This window comes from Phoxinus phoxinus (assembly GCF_949152265.1).
Source record: "Phoxinus phoxinus genome assembly, chromosome: 2".
Lineage (NCBI taxonomy): Eukaryota > Metazoa > Chordata > Actinopteri > Cypriniformes > Leuciscidae > Phoxinus > Phoxinus phoxinus.
In genome coordinates this window covers 5021906-5042296 of record NC_136877.1, presented here as the reverse complement: position 1 = coordinate 5042296, position 20391 = coordinate 5021906, and the positions used below count along the sequence as shown (strand labels likewise).

Sequence of the window (20391 nt, the reverse complement as noted above, 5' to 3'; positions counted from 1 at the left end):
TATTGTGAACAGACAGTAGCAGAAGAAACTGATAATATACACTGTTAGCAGCACTCATTAGCTTATAGCTTCCCCTAAATGACAAAATCCATTAGACGGAGAACAAATTAAACATTAGTTGTAGCAATTACAGTCTTCCACAAAGACAAGCCATCAATGTTCATCTGTCTAGCCTCAGGGAGAAAAAAAGATATCACTCAGCATTCGTCTCTGGTTCAGACAATCTCTCTAGCTTTTCTTCTTCCTCTGGAAAACTTCACATTTAAACTATATAGCTACACTCTAAAAAATGCTGGGTTGTTTCAACCCTATTTTGGGTAAAATATGGACAAACCTAGCCGTTGGGTTAAATTTTTACATTACATTTTTAACCCAACGGCTGGGTTTGTCCATATTTTACCCAAAATTGGGTTGAAACAACCCAGCATTTTTTAGTGTACAGCAATCTATTCCCTTAACGTATTATAAATTATACAACTAGTTAAAATGTACCACAATAAATACAATAGAACATGATAAATTCTGGTAAAGGTGGTCATGATGAGAAGATTAATAAGCTTTATCATTTAAATTGGTGCAGGATGATGTTTTACCCTCTTTTTAGTTGATTTTAGATCATGTTTGAGTTTTAAAGTGGAATATTCTCAAAAAAATTAAATGAGTTTTTATCATCGGCGCCAAAATAAAAGCGTCTCATGCCAATCTCATCACGCTTTTGGAGTGACCGTGCCTATACGGTGATTTGCAAAATTAAACTAGGGATGCACGATATGTCGGCCACCATATCGGTATCAACCGATATACGTTTAATTATAATGTTAGCTTTATCAGCCCAAAAAGAAAATGAGGCCGATATATTAAAGCCGATAAATGAGACGCTTCAGATGCGCACGGTTCAACATGATGGTTTTTAATTGATTGAAATATGATTGAAATCACTTCAAAAAGGAAAATACAGTTAAGTGCGAGTCTGTCATATCGGCTACATAAAATTATGAGAATTGTGTGCTTGGGTAATGGCTTTTAATGGTGAGACTTGTGTTTTTGTAATCAGGTTCTCAAATTATATACAATTTTGGATTTAGATTTATCAGCCAACATAATGGTTATCGGCTTTCAAATAGCCTATAACGAGTTATCGTATCGGCCAACATTTTCACTAAATTAAACAATAGGGATTTAGTCATTTTGCACATAATTGGTCTGGGCAGGGTTTCCCAAAAGCATCATAAGCTTAAGTTGATCGTAGAACAATCGGCACCAATGTTGGCCTCTACGATCATCTTAGGCTTACGATGCTTTTGGGAAACAGCCCTATTTAGTTCGTATGGCTTTTTATAAAACGGTTAGTTCCAATCCTTGATTCTGATTGGTCAATAGCTGTGTTTTATTCACGAGGACCGCTTCACCCAACGGTTCTGTGTATCACTACACAACACCCCTAGCGACCGCTCTTAGCAACGTAAACACATGTCTGATCTCATTAATATTGTTCATTGAAGCTATAGTAGAGTATTGTGAGAGATCGAGCGAGTGTACCTGCATTACAGGTCAGTCCTATATATTCATAATTTAAAAAAATTAGTTTGAATATCCGCTGCGATATCTTGTCCTTTTAACAGTTAAGGGGTTTCCCGTGCCTATAGTCATCTGTCAGTGTCGTCTTCCTTCTCCGTGATCACAAGTTTGAGTCCTTTCAATGTAAAAGTCTTCTCTACTGACTGACTCACTCATAAAGACAGTCTTTGCCGCCATCTATTGGCGAAATAATGGATGTAACTTCTGTTGCTGTTTACAGTCAGGGACTATTTTTTCCAGCGGAAGGAAGGCTTTTAGTGATTTTACTTCATGAAAGTTGCATAAATACATATTTTTTGGCTTTAATAGTTGTATTGTATGGTAACCGTTTTATAAAACCAATAAGGTACTCGAGACAAGTGCTGTAAGTTATCGTGAATAACTCCGCTTCGAATCGTGCCTAACAACGCCCTTCAGCCGTGACTTATTCACGTCACAGCCTCTCGTACCTTATTGCTTACTTAAAATCTCAGAACACACGCAATAAAAAGTGAGTGTACGCTACAGGTTAAAATGTCCAAAATGGAGTGTTTGGACAACATACATTTGTCAACTAGGATGTAATCAGGATCATCAGCTTCAGTCGGTCTGATGGTGAATGCAGTCATGTGACGTACGGTGGTTAAAGGAACACTCCGACTTTTTGGGACTTTAGCCTATTCACCTTATCCCCCAGAGTTAGATAAGTCCATACATACCTTTTTCATCTCCGTGCGTGCTATAAGTCTGTTTGACGCACCCACCGCTAGCCTAGCTTAGCACAAAGACTGGATGTAAATGGTTGCAGCTAGCATACTAATCCAAATAAGTGACAAAATAAAACAAACATTTTCCTATTTACATGTTGTGATTTGTATAGTCACAGAGTGTACAAAAAACAAAGTCACATGAGACACAGACATATTTTAACTGTATAAATACTGGGAACTATATTCTCTGAAGGCGAAGCACTGCTACTTGGGCGGATTGATAACCGCAGCACCTGAGACGCGCCGTGGTGAGGAGCAGAGAGTTCGTTCAGAGTTTGGGTAACAGAGTCAGCAATTTATAAATAGTAAAAGCGTAGTTTACAATCATGGATTTTCGCTGTATTGTAAAGAACTGTGACAATAAACAGGGGAGACCAGGTAATACCATGATGTTTCATAGAATTCCAACTAAAAACGCTGACCGGATGAAGAAATGGCTACTTGCTCTGGATATTGATCAAAACACACCTAATGAGATTATCAAGGGACATTATGTTTGCTCGGTACATTTCACTGAGGACGACTATTTTCAAAAAATGGAATACAGCCATCCCATCGATATCACATACAGGACAAAGTGGAGCGGCTGCGGTAAGTGTTCCGTTATATTTTTAAATGTTTAGCCTAACGTTACTGTAACAGTGCTTAGATCTAATGTAACGTTAGTGACACTATTATATGAATAGGGTGGTAACTACTATTGCAGTTGTTTACGGGCTCCATGTATCCCCTGTAATGTTAGTATTGTTGCCTCGAACGCGCTCTGTCGTCCCAGTAAACACTTGAGCGGAGCTAGAGGTCACGTTGGTTTTGTTGACAGAAGAAACAACGGCGCGTCTCAGGTGCTGCGGTTATCGCTCCGCCCAAGTAGCAGTGCTTCGCCTTCAGAGAATATAGTTCCCAGTATTTATACGGTTAAAATATGTCTGTGTCTCATGTGACTTTGTTTTTTGTACACTCTGTGACTATACAAATCACAACATGTAAATAGGAAAATGTTTGTTTTATTTTGTCACTTATTTGGATTAGTATGCTAGCTGCAACCATTCACATCCAGTCTTTGTGCTAAGCTAGGCTAGCGGTGGGTGCGTCAAACAGACTTATAGCACGCACGGAGATGAAAAAGGTATGTATGGACTTATCTAACTCTGGGGGATAAGGTGAATAGGCTAAAGTCCCAAAAAGTCGGAGTGTTCCTTTAACAGAGAAGATTAATACCGTTTCTATTCATAGCAGAGAGCAATAGCTGGTGCCACTGGAGCAGATGGTGACTTCGCTTATTAATGATACACACTGAAGCTAAGAAAAAGGTCAAAGGGCCTTTGGTGTAAGACGGAATTATTCTTAACTCCACTTTTGCTTTAAATCGATGTAATTATGCGTTTAATACTCACACTTTAACATGTCGAGAGTATGCAAATTAGTTTCTCCTTTTAAACAGAAACGGTTGCTCAGAGCAATGATGACTATATACTATGTAGGTCACCAAGAATCATATTAATATCCTAAATAGGTAATTGCACTACATGAGGACATGGGGAAAACATAAATGTAGGAAAAAACGGCCTCATTCATCTCCATGTATTTATGATGTGGCTCTTGGAGAGAGAGAGAGAGAGAGAGAGAGAGAGAGAGAGAGAGAGAGAGAGAGAGAGAGAGAGAGAGAGAGAGAGAGAGAGAGAGAGAGAGAGAGAGAGAGAGAGAGAGAGAGAGAGAGAGAGAGAGAGAGAGAGAGAGAGAGAGAGAGAGAGCACGTCTAATGACCACTTATTGAGCTCCTTCTTTCATCTCACACAGACGGGTAAAGACTGAAATGACCACGGTACAGGAGATGTGACACACAAAGACTTCATCCATTGGCATTAAATCTAACACCTCTCTACTATTGATCTGAGGGAACATGCTTTTATCGTGAGGGGTCTGGAAGGGGTTTTCATAATGTGTGAAGGCATAAAAAGTGGGTTATATCATTCTTTCATGCTAGGGTTCATGTCCTGAAATCAGACAGGTTTGACTAATGCTGAAATGTGGAGCAGCTCTTGATCTATAGACACTGGATAACATCTCTACAGGAGTGTTTGAGGAGGAGAAATGGGCCGCGAAACACATAAATCTCTAGGGTGAGATCTCTCTTATATCGATATATGTCTTCTCTTATTTAAAAAAGGTAATTGATCATTTATCTCACAATTCTGACTTTCTCACAACTGGAAGTTTTTATCTTACAATTCATATCCCACAATTCTGTGAAAAAGTTGAAGAAATGAATTCGCAATTGTGAGAAAAAAGACAAAATTTATATCCTGTAATTCTGACTTTATTTCTTCCAATTCCAAATTTAACTCACAATTCTGACTTTTTTTAACGGCGAGTTTATATCTCGCAATTTAGACTTTATTTCTCGTAATTTCAAGTTCATAACTCGCAATTATCTCAGAATTGTGAAAAAAAAAGAAATTATCTTGTAATTTATTTCTTTACTTTATTTCTTGCAATTCCAAATTTAACTCACAATTCCGAGTTTATATCTCATAATTCCAAGATTACAACTTGCAATTATCTCACTATTGAGATATAAACTCAGAATTTTGAGAAAAAGACAGAATTTATATTTTGTAATTCTGACTTTATTTCTCATAATTCTAACTTTATAGCTCACAATTCTGAATTGTGTGATATTAACTGTGAAGAAAAAGTAAAAAAAATACTGAGATATAAAGTTCTAATTAAAAAGGCAATTGCAACTTTTCATCTTACAATTCTGTCTTCTCTTATTTAAAAAGGTCATTGTAATTTATCTCACAATTCTGACTTTTTCCCACAACTGTGAGTTTTTATCTTACAATTCAAACTTTATTCTGTGGGGAAAAAAGTCAGAATTGCAGATATATACTTAATTTTATAATTTATAATTTTTACACTGTAATTATGACTTAATTTCATCCAATTCCCAGTTTATAACCCATAATTCTGACTTTTTTATTTGCAAGTTTATATCTCGCAATTCAGACTTTGTAACTCACTGACTTCTGACTTTATTACTTGTAATTCCAAGTTCATAACTCTCAAATATCTCAGAATTAATATAAACTTTTTTAGAAAAAAGGCAGAATTAATATCTTGGAAATCTTTTTTTATCATCATTCCAATTTTATAGCTCACAATTGTGAATTGTTTGATATTAAAAGATTATTATAATATTATTCATCTCACAATTCTGACTTTTTTCTCAGAATTGTGAGATATAAACTAAAAATTACAAGTTATAAAGTCCGAATTGAGAGATGTAAATTGCAATTATGATAAAAAAAAAAAAAGTCTGAACTGGGAGATAAAAAGTCTCAATTACCTTTTTAATTTTTTATCCCATAGAAACAAGCTTCCATTCAAATTCATGTTTTCGTAGTTTACACGGAGATCGTTTTCAAAAACTTTCACTTTGAAACTCGTTTTAAGTTTTCAGCTTCCCAAAATACTGTGATCATGAAAATGAACGGACGAAGCACATAAAAAGTTTTCCGACCCCTTAAAAATATATATATATATTTTTTTTTTATAAAAATAAAAACATTCATTAAAATATCTCCCTTAAAATATCTCCAGCCTTTTCTTGGCAATTCAATCCATTTTGTTATAGCAAATAAACACAAAGCAAGGGAAGGACACAAAAAGAAGCCTTTAAAAAAAAAATTATAATCAGATATGATATTCAAGAAGCCAAGTACACAATAGTCCAATTTTCCATTGGAGATCCGGCTGGCCCGCAGCGATTGTGCATGGGATCTGAAGCCTGAACCTCTGCAGAGGCGACAGCAGTCTATCTCTTCAAAGTAAACATCATGAATATGAGCGGATGATGGATTAAAGGCCATCAACACCCCTGTTGAGATTAAACAGGTCTCTCACGTGATGCAGAGCAGCGTTTCGTCTCCTGAGACGTCTTGCTTCCATAGTCTAAAGAGATGAAAGCGCAGATCTAGGGGGAGGAACGGGCACCTCGACGGGACGTCCCGCCCAGCACCAAAGCACAGGATTACGGGTCTCAGCGTGAAGCTGGCAGGGGACATCCTATGTGTTCACTGGGAAGGCAGACGCCCATCTGGCACGTCATTACTGTATGTCTATACCCAGTTACACCAGCCCTCGGGGTCAGTAAAGCACCGGCCCCATTCCCTCCTGCACCTGCTGAACCTGCATCCCACAGCGCTCAAGTCCCACAGCCAAATCTGTCCTTTTCTGACATGCACTTCAGTCCCATTTGTCACGCTCAGTCCTAATACCCAAAAATATCACTGTGCTCCTTTGAGAAGCTTGAGCTCAGGGTGTTTGGAGACTAGACACACAAAAAAAGTGCCAGTGACAGCACTTTGTTTCAATGCGGAGCAAATATGAGATTATTAAATCAAACTGAATCACTGGGAGTTCAGGATAAGAATTCATGCAGTACAAATGAGCCTTTCACAATGTAGCAAAACCCACAGACCTTTTACATATCAGTTGTTGAGACACCACAGAGAACCTTTTCCTAAACTGCAAAACTCACAAGTGATATTTACCTTGATTTGTTTTTTCAGTCTTAAAAGGTCCTTGCACACAGAGTCCGAAATGTTCGTATGCGTTTTTTCATATTCGTGATTCAGTGGCTCTGAATTGTCAAAACACCATTCACCATTGCTACGGATGCAAAAAACTTCTTCAGTGTGTAAGGGGTGATTGACAAAATATGAGGTCGTATTTATTTTTTAACGTGCAAAAATTTTGGACACGAATTTCGGACTAAGGCCTCATCCACACTACTGCGTTTTAGTTTAGAAACGAAGAACAAAAACTAATACGATCTCCGTCCACACCAGCGCTTTAGCTGCGTATTAGAATTGATCTCCGTCCACATTAAAACGACTGAAAATGCGGATTACGTGACCATTCACCAACACTGGGCATGTGCGTGCCGGTGTAAACAGGCGCATGTCGGCAGTGACAGCATTGTAAAATGCATTATTTACTTGCACAACAGCTGCTAGCAAAGACATCAACGTCAGTAACGCTTGTAATTCGTTATCCATGTTGCAGTCACTAACGTTACGTAGTCCAGGCTGGTTTTGTATGTTTTCTTCCCGGGGACGGGTCATGTGATGGGTGGCTGACGAATCAGGGAAGGATACGCCATGACTGATGACACCCAATCATAGAGCCGAGCGTGAGTCTCTGCGTCATCGTTTCTAATGTCCTCCGTTTTGACCGTCTTCACTAAAACACCCTCAAAACACAGTTGATCGGTAGCGTTTCTAAACTTCTCCGTTTTAGGTTTTCGTTTTTGCCGTTGTAGTCTGGACGGGAGGTGCAAACGTAGCAAAAGGTCTCCGTTTCTAAACAAAAACGCAGTAGTGTGGATGGGGCCTAAGTGTGCAAGGACCTTAACTGACACTGCTGTCTAACTTTTGAAAAAAAACAAAAAAAACGCCCGCCTTGTTGGTAGAAGCTATTTACACTAACTCCGCCCTCCAATGTCTGGTTGGACTAGACAAACAAAAGCCAGCTATAATTCGACAGCCACAGTGATGTAGAGAGCAAGACGTGTGGCAGAAAGTTTTAACGCGAGTTCGAATCCGCCCTTTTCCGAACTCTTTCTGTCCCCTTTCCCATCGCATATCAGATTAGGCAATTATTTAAAATGAATATGAAGAAAATATGTGAAAAGTGAAATTAAAATGCCTAAGGCTGTGTGTCTGCCAAAGCGTTTTTTCACGCGGCTGGTGAATTTTTTCCATTGTTTTCAAAATGGGAGCGCCGCGTTTTTAAAACACCAGGAGCGTAACGAGGCTCTGAACCTTTTTTTCACGCTGAAGCGCACTGCGTTTTTTACTGGTCGCCGAGAGTTGAAGAATGTTCAACTTTGGATAAAACGCAGCACTCATCACTGTCACTTTTTACCCAACCGTCCAATCACAGTGGAGAAGGGGCGGGACTAATACCACACCGACCAACCGCCACATTCTGCTTGTACAACGTCAACAGAGGACAACAACAAGCACAATAACAGAACAAAATAATTTAAAACAAGAGCCAGAGAAAATACGTTACATTGTATCGTCATTTTAATATAGAATCAACACGAATGTGTGAAATTAGTTACTAGTAACACTTTCGAGGATATTCCATATCATAACAAGCTATTTAATAATAATAAAGTGTTTATAGGGGCTTTATCATCCTAATTAGGCAGCATTTATCTAATAAACATAATCATTTACACTCAATATGTCATTATTGCATAATGTTCTATAATGTACTAAAATACTGAGGTGTAAATAGTATCTAACTATTTACACGTTGTAAAGAAAATACTATTTTTACAGTGTAATTTCACAATATCCTATTTTTTAATTAGTGTAAATAGCCACTGCACAAAAATAAAATAACATTATTAGGGCAAAATTGTACCATAATTGTGGAAATGATGGCACAGAAAATGAATATAATAATGGTTATAATGGATAATAAAAAACGTAATGGTTTAAGTCGCTCTTTCTTTCATATTTTATATATTTAACCTGTATATTTATTATTTCATAGTTTAACCTGTAATAATTTCAATAATGGATTTTCAGATTCATAATTGAAAGTTTGTGTCTGGGATAAGTATTCAACAATAAGTCTACATCTAGCCGTTTTAAAAGTAGCAACAACAATAAACAAAGAGTCCAAATCAGTGTCATTTATAAGTTATTTTAATAAAAAAATGAACCGCTGGGAAATATAAAGTGTCTGAAGTTGAAGAAACTTGATTCAGTAATCTAGTATTGCATTTCAAACACTGTCATCTGATGCGTCATAAAACTGGTTTATTTTTTATTTGGGTGAAATTACATTTCTTCATTCTCAAACAGAATAATTCCTTTGAGTTAAGCAACAGCTACAGGCTTCGCAATGTCAACTACATCACATCAATATTCCAGCCATTGAGTGATGAATCTTATAAACAAAGCCGAGATGTTGGAAAGCAGCTCGAGGGCTCTTTCTGAGGCCATAAATAAGCCACGCGTATTTGCTCCGCTGTCTGGCACACAGGCCCAGTTAAAGTGTCACACAAACACAGTGAGAGGCCTCAGCGGAGACATACTATTTATGTTTTATGGCTCCACAGGCTCCTCAGCTGAGATATAAACACAAATATAGCCCAAATCAGCATTGTATGCTCTCAGATCCATCACCTTTTCTGTGCTCAGACTCACATTGTATCTTCATCTATCATTTTTCTACACGCATACCTGGAACTGGAGCCCAGTCGCAAGGTCCAGTAACAACTATAGTCAAGCATCCATCAACCCCCATGAGGGACATCTACAGTGTGTCCGACTTTTCTTCACTCCATCACTTCTACACACTTCTACACACTTCTACACACTTCTACACACTTCTACACACTTCTACACACTTCTACACACACGCGACCTGCAGATTACCAGCACTCAGAAAAATGCAGCTCTTGTCTAGAAACAGATGCTGGGAAATTGTTGTTTTTTTTGCGGGGTGTTTGTGCCATACAAGTTTTTTTGGAAGAGATGGAATGAAAAATGTAGGATTTTTTTCAGTTGCCATGCATCCTTAATAATAATAATAAGTCACTGCCAGGAAAAACAAGCATTCACATGCAAATATGGAATTAAAATGAATCTAGGGAAAGTAAACAAGCTGAAACAGTGAGACGGCATCAAACTGTCAGGTCACGTCCTGATCTCATACCAGCTATACACGTCTTTTAATGCTTGTGGCGACACACATTTCTCTTCATGGCGCTGCACGAAGTCTTCACAGATATTCAAATCGACGAATTTGACGATTACAGTGTAGTTTCCATGATGAAGGAATGGTTGGAAATATTATGGAAGTCAATGGTGTGCATCAACTGTTTGATTACCAACATTCTTCAAAATATCTTCCTTGGTGTTCAGAAGAAGAAAGAAGAAAAATTCAAACAGGTATGGAACAACTTGGGTGAGTAAATGATGATTTTTTTTTGGGTGAACTATCCCTTTAAAAACTGAATGTCTATAAACTTTTTAAACTTATTTTAACTTGAGCGCCGCATTATTTAAAACGTCGCTGTTATGGGTGGTTGCCATGCCAGGGTGTTGCAATGTGGTTGGTTGCTAAGGCTTCCTTAATCGTCTTTAGTACATTGTTGCTAAGGTGTAATGGGTGGTTGCCAGGGTGTTGCTATGCAGTTGCTAGGGTGTTCCAATTAGTCTTCAGCACATTGTTCGGTTGTTGCAAGGGTTCTATGGGTGACTGCAATGCCAGGATGTTGCAATGTGGTTGCTATGGCATTCTTATTAATCTTTAGTGCAGTGTTGTTTAGGTGTTATGGGTGGTCACCAGGGTGTTGCTACACAGTTGCTAGGGTGTTCAGAGTAGTCTTTAGCACATTGTTTTGTTGTTGCAAGGGTTTTATGGGTGGTTGCCATGCCATGGTGTTGCAATATGGTTGGTTGCTAAGGCTTCCTCAATAGTCTTTAGTACATTGTTGCTAAGGTGTAATGGGTGGTTGCCAGGGTGTTGCTATGCAGTTGCTAGGGTGTTCCAATTAGTGTTTACCACATTGTTTTGTTGTTGCAAGGGTTCTATGGGTGATTGCAATGTGGTTGCTATGGCATTCTTATTAATCTTTAGTGCATTGTTGTTAAGGTGTAATGGGTGGTTGCCAGGGTGTTGCTATGCAGTTGCTAGGGTTTTCAGAGTAGTCTTTAGCATATTGTTTTGTTGTTGCAAGGGTTTTATGGGTGGTTGCCATGCCAGGGTGTTGCAATGTGGTTTCTAAGGTGTTCTAAATAGAATTTAGTGCATTGTTGCTAAGGTGTTATGGGTGGTCACCAGGGTGTTGCTACGCAGTTGCTAAGGCATTCCAAGTAGTCTTTAGCACATTGTTACAGTTACAATGGTGTTATGAACAGTTGCCATTGTGTTGCTGTGCAACTAAAATGTTCCGAATAGTCTTTAGAGCAGTTGCTAAGGTATAATGGGTGGTTGCTAGGATGTTATGAGGTCTCTTTCAGTTGTCATTCATAAATTCCATTTTTTTTTTACCACAGATTAAAATACCTTTTCTGTGCTTTCTGAGAAAATCTGAGCAAATCTACATAAAAATCTCTGCAACTACGGTTGTGCTTAAGATAATCACAGCATGTCAAATCTAGAGCTAAGGGGAAAAAACAATGCAGCATTACCCTAATGAGTATGGGAGCATTTATTCCCTCACAAAAAAAATTATAATGAGCAAGTTTCACAGACTGTGTCACAAACTCCCTGTCTGTAACTTAATAAACTCAGCAATCAGCTCTAACAATAAGTGAAGATAAGCAACCGTGTTTTCCTATTCACCATGTGCTAGTCCAGATGGCAGCGAGAAGTGAGGCTTCAAAAAGCCTCCAATCAGACCCGTCTAGCAGCTTTAACTAGAACACGCTGAGAAGCCTGCCAAAATAAAGTGTTTATAGGCCATTTTAATACAAGAGGAGCAAAGACTACATCAAAGGCCCATAGAGAATACATAGAGACACTGGCTTCGTCTCAGAAAGATACTATTTTCACAGAAAAAGAGTGACAATCTGACAACAAATCTGTGCATTCAGTGCTACTCTCGTAGATGGTTGGATTCAAATTTTTAGATTTTCATCACTATTTCTATTGCTCATACGAAAGGACAGGGAGTTGAACAAAGCCCTATATTATTAACTACAATGTGTTATCCTTCACAGTTATGAATGTACAGGAATAATATCTCAAAAATCATGCTATACGGTTTTGCCTGGCAGACTTAGGGACCAGAATATCATAGACACACACACACACACACACACACACTGAACAGGTGGCACTGCCAGAGAGGAAACTGCAGCAGATGGCATCATGCACCTGACTTACACCAACACTAAATTCAACCACTATACTTTCAATTAGATTCATATTAAACAAAGATCATCTACATGAACAAATCCTCCAGTTTCCCTGAGATGTTTATGTTTTTTTGTTTTTTAAACAAAACACTAAAATAGTTGTGATATTGTTGTAAAACTAAATGGACCACTATTTAATGGTGCTCCGATTGATCGTTATCAGCCGATACTAGCTCTATATAGTTTAATCAGCGGTCTCTATAAAGATCGATCAGAAGAGATCAGATTACGCAAAACTCGCGAGACAATTTTTTTATGCGCAGCTAAAATTGCTTCACTATATTAACCGGTCTGGCAGTTCTACCAGATGTCTGAAAAGGACAATAAATCTGCAACGTCCAAATCAGTGATTGTCGTAAAATGCAGTCTTCTGTTGCTAAACTGCTGTGCTCGATAATATAAAGAGTTATTAAAACCGCATTAGGCCGCAAAAGTAATACACAAGCGGCTTTCTGTGCGTGCGCTCCGAGACAGAGATGAACAAGGACAAGCAACGTGAACTTTGGCTCTTAAACACCATTGGTTATGTCTTAAGTGAACATTAACAGCTGGGAAATAAGTCACATGTGTGTCAGTATATTGGATCCGTGCATTCACTCTTAAAGTGACAGCAGCCTAATATTCCTGATGCCGTCTGTGTCGTTAATGTTAATCTAACAACAAAATATAAAGAGAAATCACTCACTGCTCTTTAGTAGACTGATTAATCTATATTTAATTTATAAAGTGAAGACTATGCAGTTGTTTTACATTTGAATACTTTCTGTTGATAAAGACTGTTCTGTTTTTTATTTCACAGGAATGCTATATTTGTTGAGCTAAACGTTATTTATTGTTTAAGTTTCTTTTAAAAAATGACCAAATTTGAAAGGTGAGACTGTTTCATATCTAAAGTAAGCTGGTCTGTCCTGTCTGTCAGTGTCCTCTCTGCTCCGCGATGTGTTTTTCAAGCCTTCTATTCATCATGTAGTATTATTTATTTCGGTGATCAGTATCGGCCAATACTGCGTCCAGTGATCGGTAATCGTCCCCAAAAACCCTGATCGGAGCACCCTTATCTATAATGAGACGTTATGAACACTTTTTGTAATGAGAGTGTACTAAAACTAATATAGGAACTTCCCTGCTGGAAGAACCAGGTGATTCCACCTTAAACTGGTTTTAGCTGGGTTTTCCAATAGGGTTTACAATGGAAACGTTTAAAAAATATTAAATCTTAGACGTACCTTGATCCAGTATGATGAGCTGAGCACTCGACTGCACATTACCAGCGTCATTCTCAGCTAAACACTGGTAGAAACCTTCATCTGACTTGACCAGTCCCAGCACCTGCAAGTTCTGCTCCTTCTATAAAGAGGCAAACAAGAACATTGCTGTCAACTAGAAGAAATCTCCATATAGACTCACTGTTAAGGTGATGATACAGAGGGAAACTTTTTGAGCAATGTTGGTGTCAACGGGCAACCAGATGAGACACAGGGCCTACGACCGATCTAAAATTATCCAGATATAAATGTATTGCCCATTTTCAATGGGAAAGTGCCCAAGCAAGAATCGCTCGGCAACAAGATTGCACAGCAACATTGCTCAAAAAGTTATGTATCATCACCTTTATGCTTTATAGTGCATTCTGTATCACAAATGTTCAGGACAAAAGGGTCAACAGCATTTCCTCACTCATGTAGAGCAAGCTGGCAACTTACAATGATCTTGAAATAGTCGCTGGGAATGACGGCATCTCCGTTCTTCACCCATTTGATGGTGGGAGCCGGTGAGCCGGTGACCTCACACTCGAAGATGACGTCTGTGGCTTCATGAGCATATATGTTAGCAGGTTTCTTCAGGAACTGTGGGGAAGCTGAGAAGAGAAGCAAAAAAAAAAAAAAAATCGAAATTACACTTCAAATGCCTGTATAATTTCTTCGGAAAGCAACACGATTTGCTTAGCATCTCAACCTTTAAATATCCTCTCCCTGAACACCGGGATGTGGCGGAATATGTACAGTAGCTCCTAATAGCCAGAGGAGAACGCAAAAGGCTTGCCATTAGTAAATGAGGTTATCTGATGTTGGAGAAGATAAACATGACATGGATCATCTCAATAACAAGGTAGTGTGCGGCAGAATGATGCAGGTCTGTCTGCTAGGATGTAATTGGATTGTTGCTCTGTGTTGTGCCTGATTCGCTACCACACAACCACAAGCCAAGCATTTCCCATTACATGCATTACCATCACATCCCATCACACAAAACATTACACATAATATGCATGATTCATACACTCTAAAAAATGCTGGGTTGTTTTAACCCAAATTTGAGTCAAATGTGGACGAACCCAACCATTGGGTTAACATTTTTAATTAAAAAAATTAACCCAACGGCTGGGTTTGTCCATATTTGACCCAAATTTGGGTTGAAACAACCCAGCATTTTTTAGAGTGAACCCTTAAATCGCACAAAATTCATGTGTGTGTATATATAATTTAATTTTTTTACACAGTTATTTGAAACAACAAATTACATATTACACCGTGTCATTATTTATTTAACAAAAATAAAGCCAAAATAGAAAAGCCATGGGTGACAAACTAGACTTGGGTAAAATATGGACAAACCCAAATGTTGGGTTAAAAATGTAATGTACAAATGTAACTCAACGGATGGGTTTGTCCATATTTTACCCAAAATTGGGTTGAAACAACCCAGCATTTTTTAGAGTGTAAATACACCCTATGATTCACTTGCTTGTTGGGTCACAATGAGCAAAGGGGAAAAATATCAAATAAAGATTATGAATTTTCATAAAAATAAATATTGCCAGTGTACATTCTCAAAATCACCATCCAAAGCTAGATTGGCTAAAGCTAAACTGAGCTAAAATGCAGATTACTGGATGTAGAATATCTGGATCTAGCATGTGTAAGATAGACTGACAGAGGTAAGGTGATGAATGGCTGAGAGTGTGTGTTCCTGCAGTTTGCTGAGGTCTGCACACACAACCTGCTGAAAAACACTTGTCACACACTGCTGGGTTCCTGCTCAAGCCAGCTCCACACGGGACAGATGGTTCATGTTTCAATCACTCAGTATATCTCAAGCCCAGGCGCACACACACAGGGAAGCACTGCACAAATGTTGCACATATACAGATGTGTGATTGTACAAGCTTTTGCATTATTGCTGGACAACAACAACATAACCAAGCCAGTTTTCACATTAAAGTCAACACGAAACAGAATTCAAAACCTATTTTACTTCCTTAAGCTGATTTGCATCCTAGTGTGAAAAACAAGACATGCTTTTGTTATCAGGAACTTGCTGGATTGTGAAAAGTGAGCATTGGGGCTTACAAAATTTAAATCAATCTGTTGTTTAATGTGAACGATTAGCCCGGATGATTTTCAGATCATTTTGAAGTAAAAACTCTAGGCGACAACATCCATTAGTCAAAAGTATTGTGGGAATATGTGAAGTTGGTCGTATGTGGTCTTATATCAGAAAATTTAAGTTTGAATTTTTTTGAATAACCACGCATAAATAATATTCTCTCAAAAATGCAAACATGTACATACATGTTGCTCACATATTATGATAGCCATGTCCGTGCTAATTAGTGTAATTACACCTTTGCCATTAATATGTTTATATAAGCAACTTTAAAAAGATATCAGGGCATGTCAAAACATCTCAAGGACCCCAAAAACACCTTGTTTAAACTAAAATGGAGTCAGACCTGATGGCTTTTTTTGCAGTTGGTTGTGAAGGACTGTTCACGTTGCATTAACGTTCACCAGAATACATTTTCAACATTAACTATTGTCAGGATTTTAGAAAGGCTGTATTACCTACAAATGTGTCCTAAAACCTTAAACTGCTTTTATTTGGTTAACATTATTTTCCACTTTCATGTAATAAAACTTTGGTTTTATTATCAAAGTCATTTCAAAGAAATAGCAAGTTTATTAATGAAGATATTCTTTTGAAATAATGTGTTTATTTTGGCCGATACGATAACCGATAATTTGAAAGCCAATAACCGATATATTGGCCGATCAATCTAAATCCAACTTTTTATATAATTTTTGAGTGCCTGATTACAAAAATAAAAGTCTCATGTCCCAAACACACAATTATGATGTTCTCATGATAGTTGTATGTATCCCTGACAGACTTGCATGTTGCACTTTACTGTATTTTCCTTTTTTTTAAGTGATTCCAATCATATACTACTTAAATGTTCCAATTTTGTAATGCACATGTTTTCAATAACCCATTTATGACATTCATAAATTGTTTTATATGTACTGTCAATCTGTTTTGTTTGTTGTGTTTGTTTCTGTGATTCTGTGTAACTTGTATAATTGTTGCCCCAGGTCTCCCTTGTAAAAGAGATTTGGGGTGGCAGTCTGATCTGGGACAGTCTGGGACAACACCTGGTAAAATAAAGGATAAATAAAAAATAAAAAATATTTAAAGCAATTCAAAACCATCATGTTGAACAGTGCGCATCTGAAGTGTCTCAGCTGAAGAAAATAATACATTACTTATCGGCTTTAAAGGGGTCATGACATGAGAAACCAAATTTGCCTTGATCTTTTGGTATATAAGAGGTCTTTGTACCATTAAAACGTCCTGCAAGTTTCATAGCTTAAGACGTCCTCCCCATTATAAACGAATCATTTATTTAATCAAGCTCTAAATACAGCTCGTTCTGGATCCATGGTAAGAAGTGACGTCACGGTACGAAGTGACGTACCAGCGTTTGCATACGACCGCCTCCAGCACAAGACAACTACGCTCATTTCGTATCATTGTCACGACCGCGCACCTACAAGTGTTCAGTCGACGGACAGCGAGTGGGTCTGTGTACAGGGAAATTACGATGCCGCAGATGTGCTGTTCCTGGCTGTGGACAAACAACATCTTTGAATACGCTGCGAAAGATCCAGTCGTCAGGGAAAAATGGATGCACTTTATTTTTTTGCGGACGTCCCAGTCCATTTGAAGGATGACTGTATTGAGAACAAATCCCAAAATGATGCTGGCTTTGCCAGAAAACTGTTGCTCAAAGATAAGTCCGTGCCGACTATTCTGGGCTCAACAACGACGACGCAAACTGTAAGTAATGTATTTAGAACTTTAAACTATTTTTTAAATACGCTGATCCGCAAATCCTCTGGCTTGGGGCGTTAATAATTGATGCATGCATAGGCACTGACGTTAGCCAATCACAACAGTGGGCGTTAACACTGAACTCTTAAAGGGGAAACACCCCCAAAACAGACTGTTTGAATCAGAGGATGAGAAACAGGGTGGGAAAAGGTCATAAATCACTACATTTTAAAAGTTTTTTGTAAAAAAAACTATAGTAATACTATAATTGCACCTAAGGGAACATAATAATAAATAAAAAAAAAACCATGTCATGACCCCTTTAATGTAACGGTCTCATTTTCTTATCGGGCCGATAGCGATAACATTAAAAATATCGGCCGATACCAATATGGTGGCCGGTATATCGTGCATCCCTACTAGTAGCATGTAATACTATGTATTAAGAAAGTAAATAATTGTGATTTGATGTTGACTTCAAGAAATAACTGTGAGGAAAGTGTGCTGAGACAGCAGAAGAAAAGATAAAGGTAAAGCCAGAGCATTTGTTTCATGGTCACAGACCGGTTGCGTTCCCTATACGTTCTACATGGAGATTATAGTGAAGATAAAACCGTCTCAAATGACCACACAGCTCTTATCACTGCCTCGCTTGCATTCACTTGCATGTCTCAGGTTTCTCGCTGTATTACAGACAATGTCAAAGCTCAACACACACTCCTGTTTCCATTCATCCACCCTGCATTTCAGAGTAGGCTGAGAAATAACACAAGCCACTCGCTTATGTTCTGTGTATCACAGAGAAGACAGTCTATCAAAGTTTAATACGATTCTGGGCATTTCACAGACAGCATAACAAACCCATAGAGAGCAGAGGTTCCCGCATCTCACACTTCTGCATGTTGACTAGTTACGTATGGTTGACATTTAAGGCTGCCTTTTTTGTTGTTATCTCGGGACGCCTGTCCCGAGATAACTCAAATAGAGTTCGTCAGCTCCAGTTATGTATCCAGCCTCTCATGGAGACTTCAGATGCCCCAACGTCTGTGATGAGACGACTCGACGCCTGTGAAGAGACGACCCAACGCCGGCGATATGTTATGCCCTAAATTTCATGATTAACTAACTGTATTTTTGTATGTATATTTTTGAAATGCATTTTCTGTAAAGCTGCTTTGAAACAATGTGTATTGTGAAAAGCGCTATACAAATAAACTTGAATTGAATTGAATTGAATTTAATATATGAGCAAACAAGACATGAACGATTTCTTTCACATTTGAAACAGGAACACAAGAATCCATACAATCTCTATCAATAGCCCACAGAAAATATTTCTGATTTGTTAAAACAAACACACACAGTTACAATAACTCGCAATGGGAGTAAACAAGACCAGAGGGATTACGAGCAGAAGTGTGAATCTCATATGTGTTAAAGCATGAATTATTCAGCAAACACTTCTGTGCTAGGCAAACTAACGTCTGGTTGTGTGTTTCCGATGTTATTCCTGTGAGTGAACATGATAGCTTTCTGGCTACTATTATGCAAAACTCCCCAAGTTTACTGGCTTGCCCTGTCACTGAAGTTGAAAGACTGGATATAGATCTATAAATATTACACCGTTTATTCTGCAATTATGTCAACATGCATAATGTGTCTTGTGTCTATATGCATGCATTTTTTGCTTTTATGGACAGTCCTTATACTTCTCCTTGTGAAAAAAGTACACTTTATCATACTTTTAAAAATAAAATAAAAACGAATTATGGAAATAATATACTTAAGAAGTGTGTAATGTTTTCTGATACATGTTCATTGACATTAAATGAAAATGTATTAAATTGAAATTAACTGAAATTAGTTGAACTTGATATTAAGTAGGACTTAAGTATGTGTAATTTAAATTCTGTTGTCTTTAAAATAGTGCATTGTTGAATGTACCGACAAACATTTATGGTGAACAAGGGGTAGTGATGGTGCAATGGATAAGACACTTGCCTTTGGTGTGAGAGACCCGGGTTCGAATCCACTGTGAGACACCAATGTGTCCCTGAGCAAGACACTTAACCCTTAGTTGCTCCAGAGGCGTGCGACCTCTGATATATAGCAATTGTAAGTCGCTTTGGATAAAAGCGTCAGCTAAATGAATAAAAATGTAAATGTAAAATGTGAACTAAAATATATATTTGTAATTACACATTTGTAATAATGAAGTTAAAATATATATCAACTAAGTGTATTATCAAAGAATATTCAAATTATAATCAACTTTAAATGTGCTTGTGTGTGTTAAGTCAACACATCAAAGTAAGTATACTTCTTTAAATCACAACAAAAGATCATTAAATCAAGATTTTTATAATAATTGGACTGTCGCGCCAAACTTTAAACTTAAAAAAAAAAAGAATCAGACTTACATTTTGATCCTTGTTTTTAATTTACATTTAGGATAGATTACATTTAATCCTGCTGATCCATTATTTTAAACTCTGAATTAAATCTCAGTTTGGGATTCACTTTAAATTTACAGGTGAGGAGGGTAACATTTTTTTATTTTAACACAATAACGAACAATAAGAAATGAATCCATCATCATGGCGGGAAAAATCACAGGTTTTAATCACAAGGTTATATTTTTAATCCCTGATTTGTAAATCTACTGCAAGTGGAGCAAAACTGCGGAAACTAAAATAAAAACTAGATCTACAAATCCTTGATTAGCTCTAAACTTATTTCACATCTTAATTTGATCATTAACATGGACTAAAATCATGGACTTAAAATGTACTTTAAAGTAAAATTTGATTACTCTACTCAAGAGACCGTCATGAAAGTGGACTCTCTTTTAAGAACACTTAAGTGGCCTTTTATTTCATTAATATTGTATTATCTGCAAGTACTGTTTAAAAAATAAAATAAATTAATATGCACATTCTCAAAAGAGCACAATTAAGCTCACTTCTTTTTTTCACAAGGGATCATCCATTGAAATTTTG

The 20391-nt window shown here is 37.6% G+C and overlaps 1 protein-coding gene across 12 annotated transcripts in view; it reads right to left on the bottom strand.

The window, feature by feature from the left end:
- The window catches only part of neo1a (neogenin 1a), a 180151-nt gene that overhangs the window by 37467 nt on the left and 122293 nt on the right, over positions 1 to 20391 (bottom strand). For all 12 annotated transcript variants that reach the window (XM_079598740.1, XM_079598743.1, XM_079598735.1 and 9 more), the window contains exons 6-7: positions 13984 to 14138; positions 13507 to 13627 (exon numbers count right to left, since the gene is read on the bottom strand). In XM_079598740.1, the coding sequence (XP_079454866.1) occupies positions 13507 to 13627; positions 13984 to 14138 (276 nt within the window). The remainder of the gene's footprint in view (positions 1 to 13506; positions 13628 to 13983; positions 14139 to 20391) is intronic.